This window comes from Ascaphus truei, chromosome 10, assembly GCF_040206685.1.
Source record: "Ascaphus truei isolate aAscTru1 chromosome 10, aAscTru1.hap1, whole genome shotgun sequence".
Classification (NCBI taxonomy): Eukaryota; Metazoa; Chordata; class Amphibia; order Anura; family Ascaphidae; genus Ascaphus; species Ascaphus truei.
This window is the reverse complement of record NC_134492.1, coordinates 10,437,060-10,456,345: the sequence shown is the minus strand read 5'-3', so window position 1 is coordinate 10,456,345 and position 19,286 is coordinate 10,437,060. Positions and strand designations below refer to the sequence as shown.

At 39.8% G+C, this 19,286-nt stretch overlaps 1 protein-coding gene across 5 annotated transcripts in view; it reads right to left on the bottom strand.

Annotated features, from left to right (window-relative positions):
- The window catches only part of ERICH3 (glutamate rich 3), a 67,393-nt gene that overhangs the window by 22,777 nt on the left and 25,330 nt on the right, over positions 1 to 19,286 (bottom strand). For all 5 annotated transcript variants that reach the window (XM_075615801.1, XM_075615804.1, XM_075615806.1 and 2 more), the window contains exons 6-10: positions 18,654 to 18,815; positions 17,441 to 17,641; positions 15,024 to 15,204; positions 3,413 to 3,599; positions 1,630 to 1,949 (exon numbers count right to left, since the gene is read on the bottom strand). In XM_075615801.1, the coding sequence (XP_075471916.1) occupies positions 1,630 to 1,949; positions 3,413 to 3,599; positions 15,024 to 15,204; positions 17,441 to 17,641; positions 18,654 to 18,815 (1,051 nt within the window). The remainder of the gene's footprint in view (positions 1 to 1,629; positions 1,950 to 3,412; positions 3,600 to 15,023; positions 15,205 to 17,440; positions 17,642 to 18,653; positions 18,816 to 19,286) is intronic.

The window sequence follows — 19,286 nt, the reverse complement described above, 5'->3', positions numbered from 1 at the left end:
AACACAATTATACATTTTATAGCACTTTTAAAGTCTTTGCCAGTTAACCAATGGAAGGTGTTAGGTGATTTTTAGACAAGTAAATATTTGACGTGCCTAATTGGTTTACACGGTATAGTCCAGTGGGGGCCAACTCTAGTCCTCAAGGGCCACCAACAGGCCGGGTATTAGGGATATCCCTGCTTCAGCATAGGTGGCTCAGACTGATTAAGCTGCCGGTGCTGAAGCAGGGATATTGTTAAAATATGACCTGTTGGATGCCCTTGAGGACAGGAGTTGGCCATCCCTGGTATAGTCCATCTATACATTTCCAATACGGTTATTCAATACAACACTGAACACATACTTATGCATAGTTCATAATACTATGCATAATACATAGTATTATGTATTAATACAGCAAATATATATACTTATATGTGATTGTTGCCCCTCATATAAACAGTTTGTTGGTAGAAGTACCCACAGACGTCTGATACATTGGGATTGATGAAGCCAGGCAAAGCAAAGAGCAGTTCTCCCAAGGCAAGTTTGGCTAAGTGACAATTATATGGATTAATCAATGACATTTCTTTGGTGATGTACTCCACTGATCGAGAAGGACTTTTTGTTCTTTAGTTGTGATTGTTTCTCTGTGCCTCTTGTCCCTTTGAATATTAAAAGCTGCACACATACTGGTTACATCTCAGGATATTTGGTTAATTAGACCTGTACTTTCTATTCTGCATTTATATCTATTTGCGAAGGATAATATTCGCCCCTCAATGGCTGCTCACAAATATCGCACAACCACAAAACTCTTTGCATAAAACATAGAAAACAGACAATTAGTGCAAAATTATGTCAAGCATAGAGTTCAAAATTGTTTTAACGAAGAGAAAAACTACATTTTGACTTTCTTATAGAACCAACGTTTTGTGCTCACAGAAGGTAAAGAAAGATTTCGCCATGCTGGCTCTCAGCACTTTGTAAACAATTAAAGACTAAAGATATTTTCTAATACCTCCCAGAGCAATCTATTCCCCTATGTTTTACAGTTACATAGTTTAATGGTGTGCTTATGTATAAATCACAACAGTGAGCAAAGAAGCTTGGCACAATTCGATGTACAGTATAATACTATGGGTCTGGGGTTTGAGCTTGCTAATATTGTGTATGTGCTTATGTATAAATCAAATTATATATGCAGGGGGTCCGGCGGTTGTCTGTATGGAAAGAAACGGTTCATCAGTCCTATTATGTCTGTGTATACATGCAAATCCATTTCTGGATCAATGTAGCATGCCCTAAAATTCTGGATTTTCCGATCCCAATAACATATTGTTCTAGTGGAGTAATGGTATTTCAATATTCAATAAATATTCAACGTAAGAATTAGATGGACAAATTGACATTTGTCACGCAAAAGGATACATTTTGAGGTACAGAGGTGTCACAGTGGCCCAACCTGAGTATTTGTTATGCCAAATACAGCACTAAATTTATTAAAGAAAATGGGTCCCATTCAAAGCAATTGAAATGTTGTTTCCTTGGAGGGGGGGTGGAGGGGTGGGGGAGTATTGCTATAATTTTACCCCAGTTTTACAACTGGAAGACCCAGCAATGAAGTAATATAAACCTTAAATGTACCATCTCTGGCTTCATCGTCTGCTTCATACTCATCAGTTTTGTCCTCCACTCTCTCGTCTTCTTTTACTTCCATCTCCCCTCCTTCATAATCCATCTCTGTTTTATCCTCGCTCGTGTCTGTCTTCGCACCGCACGCTGATAATGTTTCGGAGGTCATTTGTTCTCCTTTCACACCTTCTTCATCATATTTCTCCTTTCCTTCAAGGACTTCTTCATCCATCATTGATCCCTCTTTCTGGACATCGTCATGCTCCTCTTCCTCTTTTGTCTTCTTTAGGGGTGGAGATGGTTTTTTATCAAGACCCATTGCAATGATGCACCTAAAAATGTAATATATATTTTAAATATATATATGTGAGGCATTAAATATATATATATATATATATATATATATATATATATATATATATAACCCCCCCCCCCATTCTAACGTTTGTTATGTAAGTTGCATCAAACATTTACAGAGTATAGAGCAGTGATGGTCAACTCCAGTACTCAACAGCCACCACCAGACAGGTATGAGCCACTGATTGAGCCACCTGTGCTGAAGCAGGGATATCCTGAAATTCTGACCTGTTGGTGGCCCTTAAGGACTGGAGTTGTCCACGCCTGGTATAGAGGTCCCATTGAATAAGAAATGGTGCCTCACCTAAATAACTGAACCAAAAGCTCAATCGAGGTCAAGAACAAGTCAAAGAGTAGCACCTTGGACATGCATAAAACGAAACACTTTGCATATGCATAAAACTAACATTTCTGAATCCCTATTCAGTTTTTCTTTACTAATGAAAAACATTAATGATTGTATAAGAGATTTGTATGTGCGTTGATGATAAAAGTAGGAGTAGTTTCACTGTCAATGTATCGTGGTACTTTCCTCCAATTACACCCCATGAGAAAACACTTTGTCAAAGAAATCCTCTCTTTTCCTTGATAGCACAAACCCCAAGTTTTAGTCACTGACTCAACTGGGTGTTTCTTAAATGGTAACCCCTGCAGTGCATTGCCTAGCCCCCTGGCAGCAAAGGGGTTCACTTCAATGCACCATAATGTTTGTAATTAGCGCCGCTGATATAAAGGTTCTAACGAGGAACCGGGAAAGATGGCAGTGGTGCGGTGACTTTCCTGCCACAAGAAGATCAAGAGGAAAACGGCCGTAAAAATAATGTTTTTATTAGTAGCATGGGTAAAAAAAAGAACAAAGGTAAGTGAAGACCACCTATCCTGTGATGGCAGATACAATAGATTTGTTCAAAAAAAGGTTGGACATGTTTTTAGCAAGGAAGGGTATACAGAGATATACCAAATAAGTAAACATGGGAAGGATGTTGATCCAGGGAGTAATCTGATTGTCAATATTTAGTGTCGGGAAGGAATGTATTTTTCCCCTTATGAGATATCATTGGATAATATGTCACTGGGGTTTTTTGTTTGCCTTCCTCTGGATCAATATACTGTAAGTACAGATATAGGATAAAGTAGCTGTCATCTAAATGTGGCATAGGTTGAACTTGATGGATGTATGTCTTTTTTCAACTTCATCTACTATGTAACTGTAACTGTGTAACCTATGCGTTTCGCGCAGCAGCACTTTATCAAGGTGTACAAATATACAACAACAAAAAAACAGCATATATAAAGCCTCCAAACCGATGTCACCCACCAATGCAACGCATCATCCGTATGCAATGACGTCATCACGTCTGGAGCTTGACAAAACACGTATAACTTTAGGAGGAACCGACTGAATTCTGGTGCTGGTAATGGTCAGGGTTTTCCATACCTGTAGCACGGAGAAGCGCCTTCAACGTTAATGAATCTGAAGTAGCCATTTTTGCCTCCCAGCCTGGCGCCCTTGCGATGTTTGTACTCACAGCAGGAGCTCAAGCGATCCACCTGGATCCCATTAATGTAGAAGGTGAGGCTGAAAGGGAAGCCCCGGTGCCGTCTCGATACGAAATGAAAGGACTCTGAAATAAGCATACTTCCTGTCAACAATGTCCGATACGAAGACTGGGCAGTGAGTGTGAGGGTTTATTGGGGAGTGGGAAATGGTATTATAGAAATGGGGAAGTCTAACCTTTACAGTAAATGGTGTGGAGTTCTGATTTACTAATTAAAAGAAAACTAAATACTGTTGTGCCAACGGTTATTCTAAAACAAATCAGTGGCAATTACCAAAAAGACCCTGCTGGGTACATGCTGGGTACATGCTGCAACATTTCAGTGACATTTCTGCAGAGACTAATGGCCCATCGGATTAACAGCGGGGGTCCCTGACAATCCCACTCTGCAGAAATGTCACTGAAATGTACCCAGCATGTACCCGGCTAGTTTAAGGCAAGTTTTAGAATACTCGTTGGCTCGTCTGTATATGTTTATATCATCTACTAAATGATGCTATTCCACAAAACACCTTACAGCACATACACGATTGTAGTCAAAAACTATTTATCCTTTAGAATACATTCTGTTTATTAATACTTTACTTAACGTGTGATATATATATATACAGTGTTCGACAAACCTATACATTTGCACGCCCCGGGCGAGTGGATTTAACATCGTGGCGAGCTCCTATTGGCACAAGCAGCACACGTGTGGTACTAGGTGGCGAGTAGATTTTTTTGTTCAGCGAGTAGATTTTTTGGTGATTTGTCGACCACTGTATATATATATATAGTAAAAAAAAAAAGTTAAATAAATGTAAAAACAATGGCCCACTAGAGTTGCACTTTTTAGCATTATATATATATATACTTATTAAGGTTATGGTGGGTAAAAAAAGTGACTAAAACCCTCCACAGTAAAGCATAAAGCAACTGTACAGGAATATTTACAGTTGCTAGCTATATATATATATATATATATATATATATATATATATATGTATATATGTATATATATATATATATATATATATATATATATATATATATATATATATATATATATATATATATATATATATATATATATATATATATAGAGAGAGAGAGAGAGAGAAGAAATGACCTAGGCGCAAATAAGCCAGGAAAGAAACAAAGAGAAAAATATCATAGGGCAGTATGTCTGTTACTTTCAGAGTTAAGGTGGTAAGGTATACACTTACACTTAATCAGCCAAATATAAGCCTTTAATCCACCACTGGGATTCAGGAACACTGCTGCTGGGATTTCTTTGCTGTTTGCATGGATCTCAGACTCTCCACGACTGCTGCTTGCTTCAGGGGTCACCTTTTCATCTGCAGCTGCGTGTCTCCTTAATATGGGATATAGCTCACCAGGGAGGGGGGGGGGGGGAAGGGGAAGAGGGACAATGGAACAAAAATAGTATAAAACCTTTTATTGTAAAAACTATCTAAAAAATAACCAACAGTATCTCACTCACATGGTGTGAAATAATTTCAAGCAGTTGAGAGTTTAAATTGAGTCTCTCACACTCGTAGAGTAAGCTGTCCGGTCCACTGCACTGCTGCTAGCCTGGTTTACTTCCGCGTCACGTGCTCCGGCTCCAATTCTCGCGAGACTTCGACCTCCAATGACGTCACAGCGCTATCTCCACTCCGTTCTGCAGCGCGTCTCACTCTGCTCGGTTTGCAATGCCTGCAATGACTGCAGGGTCTGCCCTACGCGTTTCTCCTCTAGGGCTTCCTCAGGGGCATAATACCATTGTATCTCCCCACCCCTGGTATATATACCCACCTCCTGTGACTGATTGGATGCTTGCAAACAATTATAATAAACACTTTACCTCCGTGACGGGTACTAATTAAAAACGAATGGTGAACACAAGATGAACCAAATGTTCCTATTACCCAGACTGGCGATACCTATGTGTACTTTAAGAAGAGATAATTACATAATGTGTACATTTGACAATACTGGTTTATGCCTTAGCCTATAAAGTCAATTAGCTGTAATGCCATAATCTCTTGTTTCCCTAATCTAATCAGGGATCATATTGAGTACATGAACTATTCAGGGATCATATTGAGGAACATATGCTAACCTCATATATCTAATTGCGCCAATTGATATTAGAATAGAAATTTAGACACTATATATGTTGTATGACAACTAGAATCGCTAGGTTGGGTAACAGAAAACACAACAAATTTTCATACACACACAAGAACAATTAGAAGGTGAATTAAATGGAGCTTAATGCCCCTACCATTAAGACAAGTTGTATACATTGTTAAGGCTAGGATATGCATATATACAATTTTTAAATACTGCCAGAGCTCACTTAATTGGCATAGGTTCTTTTTAGCAAATAATTTAGAGCCAACTCTTTAAGTGCCAGCAATAGAGAGATTTGTACTTAGGACTGGAAGTCAATAATATGTTATATTTGGATAGTGTATTGGCAAATCATCATAATGACACATCAAGCTTATTAATAATGAAGGGACCAGAAAATTTAGTCAGATATGACAACAAGAGTATTACTAAATATTGGAACTAGACTATATATACAGATGAGGGACATTGAGTCAGGAGTTAATAGATTACGATATATACAAATCTATATATAGCTAAGTGAAACAGAGACTTAAATACAGATGAATAATTTGGTAGCTGGTATCTTTGATAAACAACAAACCCAAATTAAACACTATAAGTGGACATACCACATATCATATTTCCGATACAACATATTAACATTTCCTGTGGCTTAGATAGAACATATTCAGATCATGAAAAAACTTATTTACTTCGGTATTAAACATTGCGAACATAGTAAAGATTATTTCTATGATTGGCATAGTAATCGTTACTTGGTACACCCTTATAGATCTATACTGTTGGTGTTCCTGATTGTTATATGTGACACAGTATTTACACTATATAATCCACTATATCATGTGGAGCATTATATTAGTACTAATGGCATGAGTTAGATGGTATCAAGAGTGATACAACCCACAGTCATATTGGGGTAAGAGATAGCTACACACTAATATTAAACATAATAAACATAAATGCTTCCAAGGGGGACAGGATGGATAAGCACCTATTTAATGATCTTCCCATAAGCTAAGTGAATTGAAGTCAAGAAAGAAGAGCGGTACTTTCAGTAATCAAGAACACCAAAGGCCATTGAACAGTAATTACATTCTTCCTACTTTATAGCACTCAGACTAAACAGATAATTTGGCTTATCTTACTTCTCTTAAGCAGGAGTTGACAGTCTAAGATTTGTACAACAATTCAAAGGATTTTTGGGAGGCATCTTACAGGCCTACATAGGGGAAGATGGAATATGGACAAGAACACTTAATTGAATACAGTACCGAAAATATAGAGGTATGTCGAGTAGGATATTAATATTACTCTCTCAGGAAGGACCCCAGGTCAATATCAATATTCATACCCAAAGGTGCTAACGTTTTTAGGGTATAAATCCAGAAAGTTTCCTGTCTGGATATTTTTATGACCTGGTTCCCACCCCTCCAGTTGGGATGAATTTTGTCTATTCCAACAAATTGTAGACCATTTGGGTTTTGGCCGTGGTATTCCTTAAAGTGTTTTGATACACTGTGTTGGACAAAACCTCTTTCTATATTTTTCACGTGTTCAGCAATTCTTAGTTTCAATTTACGTGTTGTCCTCCCTATGTATTGTTTATTACATGGGCACTGTAGCATGTATATTACATGACTTGAGTTGCAGTCAATAAAATCCTTTATTTCAAACTCTTCATTTGTTGTTGCAGATGTTATTTGTTTATAAGACTTTGATGTATTTTGGCATAATTTACAGCCTCTGCATGTCAGACACTTATAGAAGCCATTTGTTATACTTACAGGTTTGATGCATTCTTTTTTCAAGCAGCTGGGAGCTAATCTCTGTTTGAGGTTAGGGGCCTTGGTGAAAATAATTTCGGGTTTAGTTGGTAAAATCCCTTGTAAAATAGGGTCTTTTTGGAGAATATTCCAATGCTTTTGGAATATCTTCCTAATATGTTTGGAGGAGCTCGTAAATTGTGTAACGAATGGCACAGATATTTTGCCTTCCTCACCTCTATTTTCCTTGATTTCTTTTGATTTGTAAGTTAACAAGTCTTTACGCTCCATCTGTTTGACTCTGCTAAAGGCCTCATCTACAACTTCTTTCTTGTATTTTCTATCAATAAACTTTTCCATTAGATCATTTGCTTGTTCCTGGAAAACGTTATCCTGAGTACAGTTTCGTTTTACTCTTTGTAGTTGGCCCAGGGGGATGTTGTTTATCCACCTATCTAGATGACCACTATCCCCCATCAAGAAATTATGGCAGTCCACCTCTTTTACAAACGTTTTGGTTTCTAAAACCCCATTCAACACATATAACTGTAAATCTAAAAAGTCGATGGTCGTTTGACTATATTTATATGTGAACTTCAGGTTGTAGGGATTGTTGTTAAGTGTGGTAAGAAATAGCTGTAGTCTCTCCAGGCTCCCGTCCCATACAAATAGAATATCGTCAATGTATCTCTGCCAGGACACCAGACTTGCCCCAAACTCATGGTTGGACCAGATGTATTCGTCTTCCCACATGCCCATAAAAATGTTGGCATAGTTTGGGGCAAATCTGGTGCCCATAGCAGTGCCCCTGATTTGCAAATAGTACTTGTCGTCATACCAAAAGTAATTATGGCTAAGTATATGTCGAATACAGTCTACAATGAATCTGGTTTGTATTGGGTCTAATTCCCCATTTCGAAGAAGGGTATCCCTAACTGCGTTACATCCTTGTGTGTGATCTATCACTGTGTACAATGTGCACACATCACATGTAACCAAAAAGTAGTTATCGCTCCATGTCATATTCTGTACGGTGTTGATTATCTGAATACTGTCCTGCACATAGGATCTCAAGTTCCTAACTGTACTCTTTAGAAATGTGTCTATGTAGCCCGAAAGGTTAGCGGTTAGGGATTTTATCCCTGAGACTATAGGGCGTCCTGGGGGGTGGGTGGTGCTCTTGTGCACTTTAGGCAAGTAATAGAAGATTGGGACTCTTGGGGACTCGGTGTTTAGGTATTCCCATTCTGATTTTGTAAGAATCCCATCCCTTAATCCTTCATTTAGTAGTCCCAATAGTTCTTTTTTGTATTGTTCTGTTGGGTTACCCTGTAGTAGTTTATATGTTTCACTGTCACCTAATAATCTGTGGGATTCTATATCGTAATCTCTTCTATTTAAGATAACCACCCCCCCCCCCCTTTATCTGCCGGTTTGATTACAATGTCCTGTCTTTTGGACAACTCGTCAACTGCTTTTAATTCACCTTTCGTTAGATTTTTCAGGGTTCTTGGTTTCTTGTCTCTCTCTAGCTTTTCAATATCTTCTTGAACTGATTTTGTGAATGTATCTATGTGTCCTCCTTTTAAATAGCTTGGAAAGAATATGGAGTTCTTTTTACATGCTGTATGAACAAATCTCTCACAAGTGGAGATTCCACCCTGAGTGACCTCATGTGTCAAGTTTTGTTTTAGGAAGTATTTTTTGAGGGTTAGGTTTCTAGCAAACTTACTCACATCAATATATGTATTGAATGTGTTGATCTTATTTGTGGGGGCAAAAGCTAAGCCTCTTTGCAGTATGTTAATATGCTCTTGGGTGAGAGTGGTGTCGCTTAGATTAAATATACCAGTCTGCTGCTTTCTTACACTGTTTGCTTTTTTGATGCTGGTTTTTGTCCCTCCTCTCGTTCCTCTTTTTGTGGGCTTTCTATCTTCCTTTTCTGAGGAGTATGGGATTTGGTGTCCTCCTTCAGTTGTGCTTTTATTACTTCCCCTGGTCTCTCTCTCTGTTGCTTCCGTTCTAAAAAAGAAGACGCTGATGTGGATGGTCTCTCCTCATCCACAAAAACATCCTCCCTTTCTTTCTCTTTGGGACACATGAGGTCCCTCAGGGTGGAATCTCCACTTGTGAGAGATTTGTTCATACAGCATGTAAAAAGAACTCCATATTCTTTCCAAGCTATTTAAAAGGAGGACACATAGATACATTCACAAAATCAGTTCAAGAAGATATTGAAAAGCTAGAGAGAGACAAGAAACCAAGAACCCTGAAAAATCTAACGAAAGGTGAATTAAAAGCAGTTGACGAGTTGTCCAAAAGACAGGACATTGTAATCAAACCGGCAGATAAAGGGGGGGGGGGTGGTTATCTTAAATAGAAGAGATTACGATATAGAATCCCACAGATTATTAGGTGACAGTGAAACATATAAACTACTACAGGGTAACCCAACAGAACAATACAAAAAAGAACTATTGGGACTACTAAATGAAGGATTAAGGGATGGGATTCTTACAAAATCAGAATGGGAATACCTAAACACCGAGTCCCCAAGAGTCCCAATCTTCTATTACTTGCCTAAAGTGCACAAGAGCACCACCCACCCCCCAGGACGCCCTATAGTCTCAGGGATAAAATCCCTAACCGCTAACCTTTCGGGCTACATAGACACATTTCTAAAGAGTACAGTTAGGAACTTGAGATCCTATGTGCAGGACAGTATTCAGATAATCAACACCGTACAGAATATGACATGGAGCGATAACTACTTTTTGGTTACATGTGATGTGTGCACATTGTACACAGTGATAGATCACACACAAGGATGTAACGCAGTTAGGGATACCCTTCTTCGAAATGGGGAATTAGACCCAATACAAACCAGATTCATTGTAGACTGTATTCGACATATACTTAGCCATAATTACTTTTGGTATGACGACAAGTACTATTTGCAAATCAGGGGCACTGCTATGGGCACCAGATTTGCCCCAAACTATGCCAACATTTTTATGGGCATGTGGGAAGACGAATACATCTGGTCCAACCATGAGTTTGGGGCAAGTCTGGTGTCCTGGCAGAGATACATTGACGATATTCTATTTGTATGGGACGGGAGCCTGGAGAGACTACAGCTATTTCTTACCACACTTAACAACAATCCCTACAACCTGAAGTTCACATATAAATATAGTCAAACGACCATCGACTTTTTAGATTTACAGTTATATGTGTTGAATGGGGTTTTAGAAACCAAAACGTTTGTAAAAGAGGTGGACTGCCATAATTTCTTGATGGGGGATAGTGGTCATCTAGATAGGTGGATAAACAACATCCCCCTGGGCCAACTACAAAGAGTAAAACGAAACTGTACTCAGGATAACGTTTTCCAGGAACAAGCAAATGATCTAATGGAAAAGTTTATTGATAGAAAATACAAGAAAGAAGTTGTAGATGAGGCCTTTAGCAGAGTCAAACAGATGGAGCGTAAAGACTTGTTAACTTACAAATCAAAAGAAATCAAGGAAAATAGAGGTGAGGAAGGCAAAATATCTGTGCCATTCGTTACACAATTTACGAGCTCCTCCAAACATATTAGGAAGATATTCCAAAAGCATTGGAATATTCTCCAAAAAGACCCTATTTTACAAGGGATTTTACCAACTAAACCCGAAATTATTTTCACCAAGGCCCCTAACCTCAAACAGAGATTAGCTCCCAGCTGCTTGAAAAAAGAATGCATCAAACCTGTAAGTATAACAAATGGCTTCTATAAGTGTCTGACATGCAGAGGCTGTAAATTATGCCAAAATACATCAAAGTCTTATAAACAAATAACATCTGCAACAACAAATGAAGAGTTTGAAATAAAGGATTTTATTGACTGCAACTCAAGTCATGTAATATACATGCTACAGTGCCCATGTAATAAACAATACATAGGGAGGACAACACGTAAATTGAAACTAAGAATTGCTGAACACGTGAAAAATATAGAAAGAGGTTTTGTCCAACACAGTGTATCAAAACACTTTAAGGAATACCACGGCCAAAACCCAAATGGTCTACAATTTGTTGGAATAGACAAAATTCATCCCAATTGGAGGGGTGGGAACCAGGTCATAAAAATATCCAGACAGGAAACTTTCTGGATTTATACCCTAAAAACGTTAGCACCTTTGGGTATGAATATTGATATTGACCTGGGGTCCTTCCTGAGAGAGTAATATTAATATCCTACTCGACATACCTCTATATTTTCGGTACTGTATTCAATTAAGTGTTCTTGTCCATATTCCATCTTCCCCTATGTAGGCCTGTAAGATGCCTCCCAAAAATCCTTTGAATTGTTGTACAAATCTTAGACTGTCAACTCCTGCTTAAGAGAAGTAAGATAAGCCAAATTATCTGTTTAGTCTGAGTGCTATAAAGTAGGAAGAATGTAATTACTGTTCAATGGCCTTTGGTGTTCTTGATTACTGAAAGTACCGCTCTTCTTTCTTGACTTCAATTCACTTAGCTTATGGGAAGATCATTAAATAGGTGCTTATCCATCCTGTCCCCCTTGGAAGCATTTATGTTTATTATGTTTAATATTAGTGTGTAGCTATCTCTTACCCCAATATGACTGTGGGTTGTATCACTCTTGATACCATCTAACTCATGCCATTAGTACTAATATAATGCTCCACATGATATAGTGGATTATATAGTGTAAATACTGTGTCACATATAACAATCAGGAACACCAACAGTATAGATCTATAAGGGTGTACCAAGTAACGATTACTATGCCAATCATAGAAATAATCTTTACTATGTTCGCAATGTTTAATACCGAAGTAAATAAGTTTTTTCATGATCTGAATATGTTCTATCTAAGCCACAGGAAATGTTAATATGTTGTATCGGAAATATGATATGTGGTATGTCCACTTATAGTGTTTAATTTGGGTTTGTTGTTTATCAAAGATACCAGCTACCAAATTATTCATCTGTATTTAAGTCTCTGTTTCACTTAGCTATATATAGATTTGTATATATCGTAATCTATTAACTCCTGACTCAATGTCCCTCATCTGTATATATAGTCTAGTTCCAATATTTAGTAATACTCTTGTTGTCATATCTGACTAAATTTTCTGGTCCCTTCATTATTAATAAGCTTGATGTGTCATTATGATGATTTGCCAATACACTATCCAAATATAACATATTATTGACTTCCAGTCCTAAGTACAAATCTCTCTATTGCTGGCACTTAAAGAGTTGGCTCTAAATTATTTGCTAAAAAGAACCTATGCCAATTAAGTGAGCTCTGGCAGTATTTAAAAATTGTATATATGCATATCCTAGCCTTAACAATGTATACAACTTGTCTTAATGGTAGGGGCATTAAGCTCCATTTAATTCACCTTCTAATTGTTCTTGTGTGTGTATGAAAATTTGTTGTGTTTTCTGTTACCCAACCTAGCGATTCTAGTTGTCATACAACATATATAGTGTCTAAATTTCTATTCTAATATCAATTGGCGCAATTAGATATATGAGGTTAGCATATGTTCCTCAATATGATCCCTGAATAGTTCATGTACTCAATATGATCCCTGATTAGATTAGGGAAACAAGAGATTATGGCATTACAGCTAATTGACTTTATAGGCTAAGGCATAAACCAGTATTGTCAAATGTACACATTATGTAATTATCTCTTCTTAAAGTACACATAGGTATCGCCAGTCTGGGTAATAGGAACATTTGGTTCATCTTGTGTTCACCATTCGTTTTTAATTAGTACCCGTCACGGAGGTAAAGTGTTTATTATAATTGTTTGCAAGCATCCAATCAGTCACAGGAGGTGGGTATATATACCAGGGGTGGGGAGATACAATGGTATTATGCCCCTGAGGAAGCCCTAGAGGAGAAACGCGTAGGGCAGACCCTGCAGTCATTGCAGGCATTGCAAACCGAGCAGAGTGAGACGCGCTGCAGAACGGAGTGGAGATAGCGCTGTGACGTCATTGGAGGTCGAAGTCTCGCGAGAATTGGAGCCGGAGCACGTGACGCGGAAGTAAACCAGGCTAGCAGCAGTGCAGTGGACCGGACAGCTTACTCTACGAGTGTGAGAGACTCAATTTAAACTCTCAACTGCTTGAAATTATTTCACACCATGTGAGTGAGATACTGTTTGTTATTTTTTAGATAGTTTTTACAATAAAAGGTTTTATACTATTTTTGTTCCATTGTCCCTCTTCCCCTTCCCCCCCCCCCCTCCCTGGTGAGCTATATCCCATATTAAGGAGACACGCAGCTGCAGATGAAAAGGTGACCCCTGAAGCAAGCAGCAGTCGTGGAGAGTCTGAGATCCATGCAAACAGCAAAGAAATCCCAGCAGCAGTGTTCCTGAATCCCAGTGGTGGATTAAAGGCTTATATTTGGCTGATTAAGTGTAAGTGTATACCTTACCACCTTAACTCTGAAAGTAACAGACATACTGCCCTATGATATTTTTCTCTTTGTTTCTTTCCTGGCTTATTTGCGCCTAGGTCATTTCTTCTCTACATTATCCATTGCGGCAAGTGTGGAGCCGCAGACCTAATTGGCTGCATTCAAGCAAGAATAGATTGTAAGGTATAACACCTCCTGTTTGACTGATTGGCAAGGGGTAGTTAATATTTTTACTACTTCAACCCCACTAAGTGTTTGGAATTTGCGCTGATTGTATTCTGTTTTCTATATATATATATATATATATATATATATATATATATATATATATACACACACATATACACACACACACAGTGTGTGTGTGTGTGTGTGTGTGTGTGTGTGTGTGTGTGTGTGTGTGTGTGTGTGTATATATATATATATATATATATATATATATATATATATATATATATATATATATATATATACACACACACACACACACACAGTGTGTGTGTGTGTGTGTGTGTGTGTGTGTATATGTGTGTGTATATATATATATATATATATATATAGCTAGCAACTGTAAATATTCCTGTACAGTTGCTTTATGCTTTACTGTGGAGGGTTTTAGTCACTTTTTTTACCCACCATAACCTTAATAAGTATATATATATATAATGCTAAAAAGTGCAACCCTAGTGGGCCATTGTTTTTACATTTATTTAACTTTTTTTTTTTTTTTTTTTAACATAGAATTGAAGCAGGGGGTCTCCGGAGCTGAACGCCATCAATTTCAGCCTCAGGGACCCCCTGCTTCACGAGATACAGACCTCCACGGCATGGCTTCCTATTGCCCCGCAAGATCTTTGAAACGTGAACATTATGTGAACCCCAGCAGCTACTGGTACCCCCTACGGAGGGACATATCTCCGGAAGCAGGGGGCGCCGGAGTGGCTACACCCCCCCCTCCCTACAGAGGTAAGTATCTCCTGAAGCATGGGGTGCCTGGAGCTGAAATTAACGGGGTTCAGCTTCAGAGATCCCCCACTTCAATCCTATGTTTAAAAAAAAATGCCCCGCTCCGATTGCCTCTTTAATATCCACTCAGTGAACTATAATAATTTTCACGCGAAATGTCGTCGAACTGCTGTTTATAAATCATCACCTCCTTCCAGAAGTCTGCCTTTAAAAATGCAAAGATTTTCGCCCCCGCAGTGTTGCTGAAATATTTTGATGTCCTCTCTGTAGTCCGTATCATCGTGGGACAAGTGCACGCTCTTCCCAAGGTAAATCATGGCTATTGCTACATTGCTGCGTAGGGAAGTTCTATGAAACTTTCCAGCGTCCTTTAAGGAAACAAAACACAAATGAACTCGTGAGCAAATCAAAAGACTTTCGCTTGTAAAAAGTCTGTGCACAAAGCAATCCTAGCAGCTGAACACCCGAGGAATGTCTCGTCTGCCACTCGCTGATCAATGGCAGTGATCAGAGAGAGGAATCATGTCGTATGTCATTCAGGGAATGTGACATGTGGCAATCTGCCTGCCGGCACTTGTGACAAATCAAACACAAAAGGCTCATTAATCAGTGTTATCAAATGGTGATATCAAAGTCTTGTAAGGTCACCGGGGTTATTCGCTGAGGTATCCCGGCTGCAAAATAATTGCACCAAATTTATGAAAGGGAAAAAATCCCGTTTATTTCAATGGGACTCGTTTACTTGGATAAATATGGTGCTTTTTTTTTTTTTAAGCTGGTTTTGCCCCAATTTTGTAGCCGGTAGAGTTTAGTAAATGGACCCTATTGTTCAGTACAGAGTCCGTCAGCACATCTTCCACAGGCTTTTCTAGTCTAACATCGTACAGTGTTTGTGGATGGGTAAAGCTGAGGCGGTCACTGTATAGAAAAGACAAAAATGCCCAACGCTACATCTAAGGTGACAAAATACACACTGCAATACAGTATATAGGGGCGATGGCAGTGCCGTGGTGGTAGAAAAATGTTGATAAGTGAATATTATTTATTTATTTATAAAATGTTTTACCAGGCAGTAATACATTGCGAGTTACCTCTCGTTTTCAAGTATGTCCTGGGCACAGAGTAAAACAAATAATACATGGTTACAAGTACAGTTACATAAATTAACAGGGTATACATTATATACAAGACATTGCATGCACAGTATTAAAGTGCAATACTATAGAATCGTAGGTCTGCTGCTCGACCCAAATAGGATCCTCATAGAAGTGGGTGGGTGTCATGCGGGGAGCGCAGGTGCAAGTATGCAGTATAAGATAAATACAAGAAAAGCATATAAAATGCAAATGTGTGCATTGGTATTCAGTGTGCAAAAGTGTGCGTAGTGAATATAGGTGATAAGGGACAGTGATGATAATGATAAACAATGGGCAATAATATTATTCACACGGCCATGTGAGAGCAAGAAGCCCTAAACGGCATCTTTTGGGGGGTATTCCTCAGAGTCTCTTCACTCATTCCTCGATCAGCAACTTGGATCACAAGTGGGAGGTGGGAGTGTGTTCTCCCTCACTTCTCCCAGGATCAGAGACTTGGATGTCAAGATATCCAGATATGGATAATAGGCCTTTTCCCCATTACAGTGTGTGTTGGGGGGTTTGGGGGTAGGTTGTTGGGTGGCCATTGCTTGTCAGTGGGGCTGGGACCCATTGAAGGCATAAATAACCACAGTGACAATCAATGGACGAAATGGCTCAAGTTTTGTTTTACAGTAATGTGTTTTATTGTATTGCACTGTAATGATTATTTGAATGGGCTGCCATTCCTGTGTGGTGTTGGTGGTAGAACAGGTGGGTGAAGGGTGAGTGTTTAGGCCTTGCGGGAGGGGTTAAGCTCTTCATTACCTTAGCGGTTGTAACCGCTAAGGTAAGGGAGGGGCTAATCCCTCCAGGGTGGTATTTGGCCCGTGGTGGGTGTTTAGGTGTACTAGGTAGGTGTACTAACCGCTAAAGTAATGAAGGGGTAACTCCTCCCAAACTCTCCCAATTGGTCTAAACACCAACCCTGGGGCCACAACAAGCTTCACCCACCCCCTCTACCACCAGCAGACCGGGCACTGGTATTTAACCGCCTCATTACCTTATCGGTTAGGCTAACGTAATTCCGCTGGCTGTAAATGTATTTTTATTACATAGGATTGAAGTAGGGGATCTCCCGAGCGGATATTAATGCGGCTCAGCCCCGGAGACCCCCCGGCTTCAATCTGATGTAGTAAGAATACATTTTTCTCCGTCAGAATCACAACGCGGATCCCATGTCGCCACCCTCCATGTGGCGAGATCAGAATGTGTGAGTTGCAGCTCTTTGAGAGGGAGGGCCTTCTCTTCTCCGGGCCTGCCTCCTGCAGCGTCGCGTTGCCATGGTGACCGACGTCATATGACAACGCATTGCCGCTTGGAAAGGCCCCCAAAGTCTTGGTGCCTAGGGGCCCCAGAGGGTCTTAATCCGCCACCGTCTACAGTATGTTCGGTTTAGCAAATATTTCAATTAAATGCTGGAATAACTCATACTAACCTATGAAGTACGAGTAATGGAGTTTTGTACCTGCGCTGAAAGTTCAACATCATTTGGAGCAGTGGTCGGACGAAACCGCCTCCCTCTGCACGTTGTATTCATGGTCTGCTTTGGACTCCTTTTTGGCGGAGGAACCGGCATCACAAAGTTGTTAAGTATGGGGAGCCGATACGGAGATATTCCCGTGGAATGATCCACCGTATTTATTAGTTTAAAAATATCTTTGTCCCCCTGCAATCACATATCGGTGCAATCAGAGGGTATGTTAAAACTCGAGCATTAAACCTGTGGCTTGAAAAGTCTATTTTCTAACACAAAACAGGTAGTGGTTCACTTGGGTCTACTTTTACACTCGGGGTTTTATCACGCGACACACTTAGACAGACAGGTTTACACAAGCTCTGTCCAGGCAGAATGTCGACAACAAGGAAGCAAATGTAAGCCCATTTACCATTAATGCATGAGGGGTCAGCCTTGAAGGAGATCCCTGCTTCAGCACAAGGGGTGCTGAGCCACTGATTGAGCCACCTCTGCTGAAGCAGGGATATCCTTAAAACCTGGCCTGTTGGTGGCCCTTGAGCACTGGAGTTGGCCACTCCTGCATTACTGGGTAATGGGTAACCCACGTTATACTCTCTGCATCCACTAATTCCTTCCCAATGCCTCCGATTGCTCCTAGTAACCACTCCAAATACGTCTCATTCACTCTGCCTGGGGGGCGGGGGGGGGGGGGAAACCTTGATACATGGTCGTAAGAGGGTTGTGACATTAATAGCATCAATTAACTGGGGGACACGCAGTTCTGATAACTTGATTTATAATCCCCTATGTGCACTGTATACAGACCCGCTAATTCCTTTCAATGGTCTTGCCCATAATTCTTCACATTGCACAAGTCCTATGAAATATGCAGAAATGTGAAAATAAAGAAATGCAACAAAATTATGTTTTATGGGTTTTTTATATATACTGTACTATCCTACTGGTTATGGGGTGGCCAACTCCAAACCTCAAGGGCCACCAACAGGACAGGTTTTCAGGATAACCCTGTGTCAGCACAGGTGGCTCAATCAGTGGCTCAGTCTTCGACTGATAGAGCCACCTGTGCTTACGCAGGGCTATCCTGAAAACCTGTCCTGTTGGTGGCCCTTGAGGACTGGGGTTGGCCCCCTGTGTACTGGTGCATCTGTTGATGAACTAGAAATATTGAGGAATGTTTACAAAGAAAACCCTTTTTTCTGACCCCGGTAGATAACTGCTGGTCTTGCTCGTAACCAGATCGTTTTTGCCGAGAGCCTGATGAAGTCTTCGGGGCATTTCCAGAGGTAGAATAGGACTGCAGCGGCTGTAACCGAACTGGCCGTTGAATATTTCCGGGTGCCGTTTTGGGGCGCGGAGAGGACGCCTTAGGGGTTGGAATAAAACAAAAGTCAATTGTTATTCTTTATATTTGGTTTCAATAAGCATTAAATTGAGTCGTATAAAACATGTCAAGCAGTGAAACTGGTTATGAATCAAACGCAGACCTTGCATTCAAATCTGAACAAATTGTTAAAGATACATTTGGTTATTCATTTTTCCTTCCACAAACAATAATGAGTGTGATGGGTAATAACAAATGAAGGACATATAAACCCTTCACCACTCAAGTTACAGCAGAAAAATAAACGTATAGGTGTATCTGCCCCTCTTCCACTGGGTTCCCTAATACAGGGGTGCACAAGATTTTCCAGGGGGCGGGGGTGCGGCAGTTACAGAGGCCACGCGCTCTCTTCCCCCAATGAATTTAAATTAAATGCCGGGGATCGCGCAAGGCCTCTGCAACTTCCTGTACCTTGTCTCCTGTGACACGTCGCCATGGCAACGCGGCGTCAAA